The sequence below is a fragment of the Camelus bactrianus genome, chromosome 6, assembly GCF_048773025.1.
Source record: "Camelus bactrianus isolate YW-2024 breed Bactrian camel chromosome 6, ASM4877302v1, whole genome shotgun sequence".
Classification (NCBI taxonomy): Eukaryota; Metazoa; Chordata; class Mammalia; order Artiodactyla; family Camelidae; genus Camelus; species Camelus bactrianus.
The window spans coordinates 47,040,168-47,054,259 of NC_133544.1; the positions used below are offsets into that span (position 1 = coordinate 47,040,168).

The 14,092-nt window shown below is 32.0% G+C and overlaps 1 protein-coding gene across 3 annotated transcripts in view; it reads right to left on the reverse strand.

Moving 5' to 3' along the window:
• Positions 1–14,092, reverse strand: part of TOGARAM1 (TOG array regulator of axonemal microtubules 1) — a 60,268-nt gene that overhangs the window by 27,060 nt on the left and 19,116 nt on the right. For 2 of the 3 annotated variants that reach the window (XM_045504350.2, XM_045504351.2), the window contains exons 4-8: positions 12,072–12,365; positions 10,644–10,906; positions 8,288–8,520; positions 5,687–5,787; positions 2,009–2,161 (exon numbers count right to left, since the gene is read on the reverse strand). In XM_045504350.2, coding sequence (XP_045360306.2) covers positions 2,009–2,161; positions 5,687–5,787; positions 8,288–8,520; positions 10,644–10,906; positions 12,072–12,365 — 1,044 coding nt within the window. The remainder of the gene's footprint in view (positions 1–2,008; positions 2,162–5,686; positions 5,788–8,287; positions 8,521–10,643; positions 10,907–12,071; positions 12,366–14,092) is intronic. The other variant, XM_010967013.3, reaches the window with a different exon arrangement.

Below are 14,092 nucleotides of genomic sequence, written 5' to 3' on the forward strand. Positions count from 1 at the left end.
AAAGAAAACATTACCTCAAGAATCTAGTTTGCTAAGACTCCAACCATCCATCCTAATCACTTTTGCAAGTCATTAATTGGGGCTTTAGGTTATTATGCTAGAAAATGGGCAGGTTCAAAGGGACAACCAGCAGAGGAGAGGAATGGGAAGAAGAGGTGGTTCTAAGAGCTAATCCTAAAAATGTCCGAGGTTTCTTGCAAAATGAATCCATTCATATATGCCACTCATTGCCAATATTTCATGTGGAAGTCCTTTTATTCTTTTCAGCATAGCACTCAATATTTACTTTAACCTGATTATTTGAGGGTACAAGTTTTGCTTGACTGTGCCCAAGGCCACACTATTAGTTTTGGTTGACTCATCACCACTCCATTCATTTAACATGTGGCAATGAACAGCATTATATATAAAATATAATAGGGATAATAAAGATCACAGTACCTTAACTTTAAAGTATCTTATTCTACTCTGGACCAGTAACATGGGGAAAGCTTTCTAAAGAAATGGATTTTAGCCAGTATTCAAAAAACAAACATGATCTGGACACATTAAGATCAGGAAAGGGCATCTAGGCAGACTATACATAAAGAAACTTCTAATAGTATGAATGCTAGAGCACAGAGCATGAAAAGAGGTGTAGTAACAGGTAATGCAAGAAAGGTAAGCTGAGGCAAGATTATTAAGGGTCTTAAAAATTACACTACAGAGTAGGAAATTTATTCTGTGAAAAGCTCCCAAGGTTTTGAGTATGGAAGAGATGATGACTGTACCTTGGAAAGATAATTTTGGAAGAGTATGAAGCCTGAATTAAAAAGAAATGAAAATAAATGAAAATATCTTATCAGAAGGCTACTGTAATTATCCAAGGAAGAAATAATGAAGGCCCAAGTTAAACTGAAAAGAATGGGTGGGATGGGTCATTGCTTGAACTTGGAGAGTAAGGAGAAGTGGAAAGATGACACTAAAGTTTTAAGTCGCTGTAATTGGGAAAATGGTAACGCTACTAATAAAAATTGATAACGAAAGAGCCGGTCTGGAAAGGAAGAAAAGTTTGGTTTAATGTGTTTATTCTATTTGACCTATCTAGTTTAGAGTTGGAAGTGTGAGTGTGAAGTAATTTTCTGAAGTAGAATTAACTGGTGATCAAAGACACAATTTTTATGATTCTGCTGTCCAAAAAGAAAAGCCACTAGCAGTAAATGAACATATTCAGCAATCATTTGAAAATAATTAACAACAATTAAGTTACATCACCTTTAGAAAGAAAAGTATTTTTGTATTTGACTTTTTTACATAAAAAGTAAAATATATAAGCAAATATGAAAAAACTATGTTATTCTCTTTTGTAAAAACAATGGACAACTGATCTCTTCCACAAAGATTTATTTATACCCTTTAAAATCACTTCCTTTTTACCCTAACGGAAAATTTTAAAATGCAGCTGTAATAGGGTCTCTGAAAAAATGGACAAAGCAGTCACAGAAGTGCTGCTTGCTACTAAGTTAAAAAAAAAAAGAATGTAAATTGCTAACAAAGGATAGTGATAACAAAGAAGCTTCCCAGGTTCTATCATAAAGAAATTATATTTTTTTTTCCACAGTTTTACTCCATGATTACAACCTAAGTAGGCCTCTGGGAGCCATTTACTCATATGATTTCTCCACCCCATTTTAATAGTAAAATATCTTGTTAAAAACCGTGTGAGTGTGTGTGTGTGTATGCATGTGTGTATCCCGGGGGTAGAGGTCAGCAAGGATTCCCTAGTTTTAACCTCTTGGGCAACAGCTTCCCTGCTTTGGATCTTTATACAAAGTCATAAACCAATACGTGAACCTATGTGTTCTCCTATTTGGCAAAATTATTTAAACAGCAACATATCAAAAGGAGGGTAAGAAGAAAAATCTCAAAACTGAGAAATCTCAGTTAATTTTTCTTTATTGGCATGGTTATGGGGGATTCTAATTTAGAGACACTCAATCTTAAAATTGAACTTGTGAAATTTACTAACCTTTTGTATGCTTATAATGTCTTGGGTGTTCCTTATTTTGTATTTTTAAAACACTAGGTGAAATGTCATGTGACCTATCATCTTCAAAATCACCACATCCAAAACCATAGTTCATACGTTGACCAATTATGCTTACATTGGATGTTGTAATCCCTATAAAATAAAATACATAAAAATGTTTATTTGAAAGATGTAGGTAATACCATAAGTAGGTATATATCTCCCCTCTAAATCTATCCTGGCTTCTAATCTTTTAAGAAGGTTTCAATAACAGAAGATTAGAAATTATAACATTACAGTAATTTTTTGAAGTTTTATTTTACTGAAAAAATTTTAATTCCTTTTTATTTACTAGTAGATAAGAACACTTACTTTAAGCTATGCTATAACATTTTATAAAACGGGCTTTAAAATTACAATGAAATACAAAATTCCATGTTTGAAAGAGGTAATCAAATGTATATATTTCTAAAAACTGACAAGCACTTAATGTTTAAATGATACTTAACACTTTACAGCCAAACAAAAATTTTTTTAAATCTAGAATTTTTAAACTATCCTGAGAGACGTCTATATTCTCCATTTCTCTCTTCTCTCACACTCTCATATAGTCTATACCGGTCTGGCTGGTAAGGTAGTAAGCTACATAGTAAAGGAGCTCAGAATTTGGAATTATGCTTCCTGGCTTTAAATCATAGCACTGCCACTTAAACTGCTGACAGAAACTGGACAAGACACTTAACCTTACTTGTAAAATGGGGATAACAGTAGTACCTCTTCCAGAACCGCTGTGAGGATTAAATAAAGAAAATATAAAGGGCTTATAGCAGTGATTAGTGTATCATAAACACCTGAAAGTTATATTCCTAGTTAAACCTAAAATAAACCAAATCCTAATGCAGGCCTACTTTTAATAAATATCAAAAACTTTGTTCTACATTTGAATGTTTGAACTGAACACCCTATACAAATACTTTGCAGCTGTTAAAACCACAAAACTACTAAATGGAAAACCCTAGGCAATATGTATTTGAATCATCATTCACTTTTATGTATAGCTGCTATGTAAACCATTAAGTGATAACAAAATATGTTTTTATAATGTTTTTATTTGAGGATATTTTAACAAAAACAGACAATGAGGAGAGGAGGTGGCTGGTGACAGCTGGGCTAGAGAGTACTGCAGAGTAAAGGGCACTAAGAAAGATTTTTTAAAATTTGGTATTAGTAGTGACAGAGACCTTCTTGGAGTAACGTGGACATCTTTCTAAATTCTTCTTTGATACTAATCTAGAGCTATAGGAAAAAAGTTTACTATAAGATCATTCAGGGAATTTAGCACAATGTGCTAGAGTAGGTAGTGGTGGAATCTATGTGGAAATCTTTATTGGAAATGCTGTTGTAAAAACAGAGTTGATTTATTTTTTTACATAATTATTTTTGTTTTTATCTTCAGAGAGTTTTTATTCTAAACATTATCATTTTTTATGTTTTACTAATTAAACAATAAACTTGTAGAAGTCATCTGCTTACTGAAAGCAGAACAAACCTTATCACACACAAACAAAAAATGTAAAATCAAATTTATAGAATCCTAACTCATTAGCAACTTAACATTTTGGGAGCATATGAAATTTAAACAAAAATATCTTACAGCAAATTCAGTAGCAGTATTTCTAAAACTTGATCCTAGAAATACTTACGTTACTTGTTAAAAATATAACATTTCTAACCCTGAAGACTGATTTAGCAGGTATAAGGTGAGGCCCCAGAATCTCTATGCTATATTCACATCTATGATGACTCAAAATTAGGCAAGTCTGAGAAACAATGAATACTAGAGAAGTTTGGGAAACACTGAATATTGTATACTGAAGCATGTGTTATTTTAAGACCTATCACTCCACTAAAACTTAAATGGCTCACAAGGTCATACAACTAGGGTCAGAGGGAAACTCAAATCTCAATTTTCTAAATCTATTCTTTTCTAATTCCAAGGATATTCTTCCGAGGGAAGGTTCCATTTTTATAAACTAGATACAACCTAGCAATGACAAGTCTCTTCAAACTTACATAATTATTTATAAAGTAATAAATAATTTATTCTGATGATCAGCTTTAAAAAAGAAATAAAGAATAAGTCTATGTATCATTTCTTTGTGTCTTCCCCTTTCGGAGAACAAATAACTTACCAAGTGCCCACTATGTACTAGGTGCTTTACATGTTACATTCTTAGATCTTCACTTCCCTTCTCAAGGTTTATATTACCAGATGAGGGAACTGAGTTTCAAAGCAATTAAATAACAGAGCATGAATATGATTATTAAATATCAAACCGGGATTCCAGCTGGGATCTTTTAGACTTCAAAGCACATATACATACTCTTCCTGTGCCTAGTAAAATGACTATCTCTTAGTCAAACACGTAAGCTTTGTGGAAGCCAAAATAACAGGCACACATGGTTGCATTGGCATTTATAATTATGACAGGCACATGGCGGTAATCAGGGGTAAATAATCTCTGGGGCTCAAGATTCTGAGTGTCCAAAAAAGTAAAATAATTGCAATACTACTATAAAAATATCAGAGTAAAATGTAATGATATTACAAAAGAGGTAATCAATTTTATTTGTGAACTGGGAAGCCTTCCCAGAGAAAGCAACTGAGTTGTTTCCACAGCTGAATGGGATATGGTGTGGACTGCAGAGTTTAGCCAGAAGAAATAGTATGTCCAACTGCAAAGAGATAGGAACTGGTACTGAAGGTGGTCCGATTTAACTGGGTCAGAAGATACAAAGCAGGAAGTGAAAATGAGGCTGGAGAGATTGGCAGGGGCCAGACCATAGAAGAATGCCCTGAGTAAATTTAGGTGGGGCAATACAGTCAGATTTGTATTATGGGGAATGGACTGTAAGTGAGTAAGATTGAAGCCGGAGAGAAATGTTAGTTGGCTAGGTAAAAAGTGAGTACGAGTGATAGTGGGGATTAAAGAGAGGTGAAAACAAGACATATTTAGAGGGAGGAAATTTAAGGTAGTCTTAAGGTTTCAGGACTTTTACACTGAGATGATGTGAAAATAAATATCATATCCCGGTTTGTTATAATTAATTCATATTTCAATAGTTTTACTAATCATAAAGAACACACGTAGTTCACATCCTAAATTGATCAGAATCCAAATATTTTTCTAATTTATTTCTAATAACTAAATCTATTTTCTGAGAATTGATGTTATAAATTAGTGACTTCCAGGTTAGTCTGCAAAATTCTTAACATAAGATATACTAGTTAAATATTAATTTTTTTAAAAACTGTCTTTTGTGGTACCCAGTGGTTCCTAAATTATGCTGCACATTAGAATCACTAGAGAGTTTCCAAATGAAAATTCTGATGGCCAGGTTGCATTTAATATCAACTAAATCAAAATGTCTTGTTGTGGGAGCAAGGCATGGATAACCTATGGGCTTAAAGGGAGAATCAATTATTCAGGTAAGTACTTTTTCTTAAAACTATAATATATTTATTCTTGCCAAAATGGTCCTTTAAGGAGCTAAAAAGATAATTAGCCTTAATTGATAGCTACAAAAATTCTAACTCTGAAATGCATTTACCATTTTTAATATCATTTAAAAACCATCCTTCCTATAAGACATATTTATAAAACAGTCATAGAATACCTGCACTGGGGCTTTGTTCAGCTATCTGAGAGTTCTTATTCTTTGCAGAAGAAAGTCTTGTTGAGCAAGGTTTTGATCCAAATGTTGGAAATATGTCTGACCTACAAGGAAACAAAGTGATTTCAATAAATATTTAAGGTCTAGAGCTATTCAATATTCTTCTCAAGCATTCTCTATACTTTATTAGCTCACTAAACTTAGATAATAAGGCAGCAACAAGCATGAAAAACTATGCCTAAGAATATTTCTTATTGATACTCCTAATTCACCTTTTGAAGTTCCAACCTTTTCAACATATGGTCAAGTCTTAATTATTCATGAGAGGATCACCAAAGGAAATGAAGACACTCCGATTGTGCTGTATAATCTTTCTTTAGGTAGGGGAAAAAAACTGATACAAAGACAGTCCATTCCAAAACTAAGCCAAATGATTCTAATTATCTAGCATACAATCTACCTTCATATAGAATATAAAAATGGGACTTAACTGTATTATAAATAAGAGACCATCAACAAGTGAGTTTAGCAAATGCTGCTTTCTTCTTGGACTACTTTTTGGATTTTTTCCTGACTTTACACAGACCTACAGGACTTGTTTTACAAAGAAAGCAAGCTGAATAATATTAAGTCTGTATGTAAGGGAACTGTTTAAAATCAATAAATGCTAAAATGTCAATAAGTCAATGATGGATAGTATAAAGAAGAGATTTTACCAAGAAACACAATTCTTAGTAATTCGGTAAGCATATTTGTTAATTGGCTTAGTGAGAAATCAATATTAAATATTTTAAGAGTAATTTCTCTAGAAGAGATGACTATCAATTTATATTTATACTCAGTGTATTTGACTTGGATAAAAGAAAATACTTCAGTCTCTAGAAAAGTGGTTCTCAATAATAGTCCTCCACAACCCACATAAGAATGAACGCGCTGCAGGAAGCAGCAGTGACTTTCTTTGCTTGTGATTCTTAAGGCAGGACACAAGCTGGTTGAGAATAATTGCTCCTAAGTTAATAAAACTAAATATAGAAATACTAAATTCATTAAAGATAATTCAGTCCATTAATGAGGGTATACTGAACTCCCTTCTCACAGAGTTCAGTATCTGAAGAGTAACTCTGTGAGACAATTGCAGAAATAGTGAATTCTAAATATTGTAATATAAAATTAACTTTTCTTCCCAAATGTGTTCCAAATTACTTACAGAATCTTGAAACCACAGAAATGTGTAACATAAAATTTCACATTCATGGAAGATAAAGGAAGGTCTAAAGGATAAATAAATATTTTTTAAATGTCTGGTTACTTAATGTAAACATAACTACTTCACCAGTCCACATAGCTATTCTAAATTCATTTTGTAAATATACCACATTATTCTACTTAGGTAATTACAACAAAGGAATTTTCAGCAAGAAAACGTTTCCAACTGCAAAATAAGCTGCTATTTAAGTTAAAAAGGGGGAAGGAAATCATGAGATGAGATAAACCTTTCATAATGGGGCACAAAAATTAGGTTTAATTCTATGAACTGCTGAAATAAAAACATTCTTTTCTGTTAACGTTAATAGAATACTATCTCTCCTGGATTATGCAATTTCTACCTATATTCTAGTTCACTTAAGTGAAAATAATTTAAATTTAATTTTAAATATTTACTTCTAATAGCTATATATGAACATAGTATAGAATAAAATCAAAGGAAAATGAAATTAAAAAGACTGACAACAGTAAATGTTAATAAGGATGAGAAACAACTAGAACTCTCATACTTTGCTAGGGGGAGTGTAAAATTGCACAAGAATCTCAGAAAACTGTTCAGCAGTTATTTAAAAAGTTAAATGTCCATCTACCCATGACCTAGCCATTCTCCTCTTAGGTTTTTATCTAAAATAAAGAGGGAAAAGATTCCCCCAAATCCTAGAATAGGGTCACAGAGAGTTTCAGAAACCAAGGTAGGATCACTGTCTAGGACTTAGAGGTTATTGAGGGAATATGGAAAAGTTTGTCAAATTTCTATGCTGGAAAATAATTCTCTGTCAGTGTGGGGTAACCAGGACTCTAATTCTAGCACTAACTACTATGGTAAGGAAACTCCTGAGAGGACTGCAAAACCTATAGCATGGAATCTAAGCTCCCACAAGATAATGGAATAACAAAATATAAGAAATAATGGGATAATGACTGGATGAAGTTTACCCATAAATTAGAGGAAATTAGTGCTGAGTTTTCAATGAAAGTAGTACTATCAGCTACAAGTCAACTGCCAAAGAGTCAATAATCCAAAAAAGAGTTAAAGGACAAGGAATATTAAGATAAATCTTAGGTAGGCAGAACAAGTGGGACATTAGGACTAGGTTTTATTATTAATTCAGGGACTCCAGTTACAGCCAGGGTTGTGTTCTCTCTCTCCATCCCCACCCTAAACCAAAGCCAAGCAAGGTAATATCTGTAAACGTCTCTGTTGTCTTTTAAATGTACTTCAATGTTTTAAAAATTAGAAAATAAATGGTTTTAAAGATTTTTTAAAAATATGGTATTAGAGCTTCAGACTACAAATTACAGATTAGCATTCATTTAACATGTCAAAAAATAAAATACATTATTCTCTTCCCCTGGGGAGTTGTCGACAGAGATGAAGTCAGCGATTCTTGGCTGTAAACTCCACTTTCACTGTAAGAGCTGATGTTTGGAGAGGAAGATCGAGATGGGGAGTCCACAGTCAAGTCAAGCTTAATTGCAGAATCAGGGCTTTCAAGATCAGAAGTACTGCCACTTAGTTTTGCTCTTTTCTTAGCAGCACTATTCCGAAGGGACCTAAGAGAGCTCTGCATCTAAAAAGAAAAAAAAAAAATAGAAGCAATTTACAAAATAATTTTACAAGTAAAAGTTATCTTTAGATTTTAAACTCCATTAAATATATATAGCTAGCCACTCTTCAATCCAATACTAACAAGATGGATGTTAACATATCTGTACACAGAGTATAAGGACAGATTTCATCACTCAGGTATTTATAAACAACCTCCTAGGTTATAAGCCCCTTAAGAGGAAGAATCAAGATATTATTCACCATGGTACTTCCAGCACTGGGCACAATGACTAATATATTGTAAAGATTCAATTAATAAATAAATCATTGAATCAGATGGTAGAGAGCAGAGTTGAAGTCACAGAGGTTCAGCTAACCTTAGGTCAATAGTGTGCTGAACTATATTCAATTTCTTGTAATAATATTTAATAGAAAAGATCTGAAAAGAAAAAATATATATGTGTGTATATGTATAACTGAATCACTTCGCTGTACACCTGAAACTAACATTGTAAATCAACTACACTTCAATAAAAAATTAAAAAAAAAAAGTTCTATGAGGTTAGCAAAAAGTCATCAGTTTTCTAAAATTTGAAGTTTACATCAAGCTTGTCAGTGTTAGAGTTCAGAGAATAACAGATCATAGTATGTAACTTCTAAAGACAAGTATCTCTAGAATCGCAGATTAGAAATCATTATCACAAATATGTTAAGGTTGGGAATAGAACTGTGAACAAATTAAGGAAGTCAGAAACACATAAATTGTGTTTTGCTTACGTTTCGATTATAACTATTATGGTTGATTCAATAGTATGGTCACTTTCCTAGTAAATCCTTGGAAGGTTGAATATCTAAAAACAGTAGTATCTCCTATCTTTACTAATAATTATATAAAAGAAATTACCATTTTAGTTAACCACTAAAAGAAAAAGGGCTATTTTTAAGTTTTCACAAAAAATAATACAAAAATATGTAGGACAGATGAAATTAATGAGTTATTTAGGAAAATGCCTCTTCTATAAGTTTCTTTCCTGTAGATAAATTTGCTTCTTAGTACCACTGGAATACATTTAGAAAAACAAAACCAGAAAACAAGGAAAGATTTTATAAGCAGTCAGAAGTTGGAATGAGTAATTAATTCATTAAGAACCAATATGGGCATTTTCTAAGTTACTTTTACACATGCTTAACAGTTAAGAAATGTTTTTTAAATGAATATGCATTAATATTAACTTTCTTTTTTTGAGAAAACTATCAGTACATAATGGCTTACATCTTAAAAATAGGCTAAAATAAGACTAGAAAATATCGTCATCGAGTGTTTCAGTTTACATATTTAATGTGAAACCTGATTTCAGGCAAACTGAAATGATAAAAAGAAAGCATATGCGGAAAGAGTGCTTTGAATCCAAATATAAGAGCTGCATTCCTTCTCTTGCATAATTAATATGTAGAGTTATCACATAGACGATACATTTTTATAGTATAAATGGAATGATCTAGGATTCAAAGATGAATATACAAGATGATCTCAATTTTATAAAGATATATAAACATGCACATATGCACAAGGGTTATGCTCAAGAATCTTTACTGCAGCATTGTTGGAATAGCAAAAGACTAGAAATAAGCCAAAATCAATTATATGAATATATTATAAATAGTGAAATATTATTATATTAGTATAAAAACTAGAAAAATACATAAAACACAAATTAATGGTGATAGAGGTTGCCTCTGGTGAAGGAGATAGAGGAACTGGATTGGAGAGGGAACTATGTTATGTTTCATTTATTAAAAAAGTAGGAAACAAATATGACAGATTGTTCATTTGAGATGGGTACGTGCATGGGTATACTGCTATCTCTGTACTTTTAATTTAAAAAGGAATAATATATCTGCAGAAGAAATACTGGCAGAAAAGACATTAGAATGTTAATAATAAATTATTCTGGGTAGCGAGATTTAGTGTGATGAATTTTCTTCCTAATACTTCACTATAGTTTCCATGTTTTCTGTAATGAACATAAAATATTTTTATAAATAAGACAACATGTTATGGAACAAAAAGTTCTTGATTTTTCCTTAAATAACTTATAGACAACTACAAGCATTTAAAAATTATTGAAAATATTTGGTTCTAACCTCTTTTTGATCCAAATCTTTATCCCTGATATTTAATTCTGAAAGATCAATTTTAAGACTCTCTTTTTCACTCTTCCAAATATCATCAGGCTCTTTCTTTTTGGGTCCCACTGTGATTAGATCAGCTTTATCAGGCAAAAGGCTGATTGCTCGTGGTATGGGTGGGACGGGCTTGCTCCCATTTAAGCCTCGTCGAGAAGATGGCGATCTCACCAAGGCAGGTGTAAGTTGAACTGGAGAAGGTTTTTCTTGAGAATTTTCTCCTGCATGAAAAAGACATATTTTACTTTTTTTTCTTTTTTCAATTTCAGAGAAGTCATAGTTAAAGTCACAAGTGTTTGGAATTAGGTGTTTTTAAATTAAAATGCACATTATATTTTATCAGAAATAAAGATTACTACTTAAAATAAGATAAAAATATCAGTGTTCTCTAACAAATGTAACAAAAATGAACTACCCAAAATCCTTCCATAGTAAATAAAAATATAATATACCAAGTGAAATTTCTATCTTCGTACACATTATCATGACTACTGTTTATATAGTAATGCCCATAGTAAGCTAGAAGAGCTATTTTTCTGGCTTGATTTAATTACATAAGCAACATTTGAATGACTATTATGTGCAAAGCAGTAACCCTTGGCACTAACGAGAAAAAACTGAATTATGTCTCAGCTTTCAATACAGTATCTGATTTTGGAGGAAAGTCAATATAGAAATAAATTAATAGGAGGGAATGAAGTCTCAGTGCTAAGAGAAAGTGTTAAATTGACTGATTATGCAATGAATTGACCTTACATGGTTATAATTGGAACATGAGTATTGCAGGGTAGTTTAAAGGTAAAACAGCTGACCTCAAAGGCTGGGGACAGGAAAACATGTGGGATACGGGGCTTGCCTCTAATAGTCTTTTTATTTTGATACTGACTGTCTTGAATAAACTCACATGCTAATTTTATGATTTTGGAGTGGGCTATTGTTTAAAAAAGAACGTTTTAAGTTAATGATAGTAGAAAACCCATCAAAACAATTTTAACATACAGTAAACATTCAATAAATGTTGAATAAATACTAGACATTAATTATAGAAAATATACAAATGATATTTCGTATTTATAAAGCTAAAATCTGTTAGTAGGCTCTCGGGCTGTTCATGTTCATTATAAAGCACTATTATTTGTTTAGTTAGCAAAAAGGATTTTGAAATGGCAATATAAGATAAAAAATAAATGACAATTTCAATCAAATTTTATACTACACATTTGATCTGTTTAACATATGTTAAATATTTCCCTAAATATTTACTAATTCAGAGAAATAAAATGCAATTCACTAGCTTTTAAAGATCTAACAACCCTAACTTCAAAGCAATAATTCAAACACACAAATAAATTTGAACAAAGTATTAATTTTTACCATCACATATACCTGTAGGATCAGACGATTTCTGGTTGACAAGCTTTTTCTGTGGACTTGGCTTTGAAAGTCCATTAAAGCTTTTAAGAGGCCATGAATTTGAGAAATTAACAGAATTATCTTGAGACTTCTTTGGAGATACAGTGAGAGATGTGTGCTTTGGACTAGTTCGAGGTGATGAGAGAGGATAGGATGGAAGAATGAAGGCTCCTGTACTTGGATTTGAACCAGAGTATGATGAAGTACGTTCTGTTTGACTACCAAATGTTTGCTGTGTCTTACTGCCAAAATTTAGGCTACCATAAACTGTAATAAAACAAAAGGGAATATTATTTATTTATACATACCTTCTAAGAGTTTTAAGTTTTTTTGCTTTTCATATTTAGGTTTTTAATCCTATCTGGCATTTATCTTTTTGTACGACATGAGGTGAAGATCTATTTTAACTTTCTTCCATACAGATAGTCCAATTTCCCCAGTGCCACTTTTTGAACCATCCATTCTTTCCCTTTCATTTATAAATCTCCCATATGTATAGTTAGGTCTATTCTTAGTGCTTCTTATTGGTTCCATTAGTCTATTTGTTCATGTACTAGTAACACAATGTTTTATTTATCAACACACTGATGAGTCTCCTTCCATTTTTTTCCCCCAGTTTTACTGAGAAATAGTTTACATTACTGTGTAAGTTTAAGGCATATAGTATGATGGTTTGATTTATATATATATTGTGAAATGATTACCAAGATAGATTCAGCTAACATCTTCTCACATAGACACAACAAGAAAAGAAAAAAAATTTTTCTCCTGATGAGAACTCTTAATTTCCTATATGTCACACAGCAGTGTTAACTATAGTCATCATGTTATCTCCTTTGATTTTGATCTTTAGAATTATCTAGGCCATTCTTGGCACTCCATTCTTTCATATGAATTTCAGGATTAGCCTGTCAGTTTCCATAAAAGATCCTGTTGAGATTTTGATCAAAATGACATTGGATTTACAGATTAATCTAGAAATAACTGTCACTATCCTGACATTGAGTCTCCCTGTTTAAAAACATAGGATCTCTTTTAATTTATTCAGCTCTTTTACATCTCTCAAAAAATTATTTTAGTTTTCATAATAAATGTATGCAAATCTTTTGTTAGGTCTCCAGATACTTATGAATTTTGTTGATACTATTTCTTCCTTAAAAACTACGTTATCTAAAAGTTGCTGGTGTCTAGGACCTTTATTGACCTTTCCATTCTGGTTTTATATCTGGCAATGTTGCTAAATTATTTATTATTTTAATAGTTTTCTGTATATCCTTTTGGATTTTCTAGAGATAATTCAATAATGATAATAATGATAATGGTGAAGACTATGATGATGATAATGATGAGAGCTAATGTTTACTGAGCTCTTACTATATGCCAGGTAGTATTCTAAGCACTTTATATATATTAATTAATTTAATCCTTAGAACAATCCTGTGGGGTAGGTACTATTCCTATTTAATAGATTAAATAAAAGATAGAGTAAAGTGCTAAAAATCACATACTAGGAATTTATAAAGCTGGGATATGAACCCAGGCACTCTGGCTCCCAAGCCTGTGCTCTCAATCACTACATTTTACCGTGTTTAATCTGGAAATAATGACAATTTTTGTTTCCTTTTCTTCAAATTTTATACTTTTAATCTTGACCAAGGAATTCCCTAGATAGGGAGTACAATGACTCCCAAATTTTTAGCACTGATTTTCCCTTAAACTCCAGATTCAACATAAAAATGCCACTCAGTATTTTCTTTAAAAAGACAGACCTCCCAGACATGTTCAAAACAAAACTCTTGATTCCCCAGTAAAATCTGCTCTTCTCCTAATCTTCCTCTTCTGAGTAAATGGCAGCTATCCTCTTCAAGTTGCACAAGCCAGTAGCACTGGACTCATCTTTGACTCCTCTCTTCTAACAAACTTCGTGTCTAATCCACTAGCAAATCTTGTTGGCTCTATATTAGCCATACAGAGTGATCATTATGGCTGAAAAC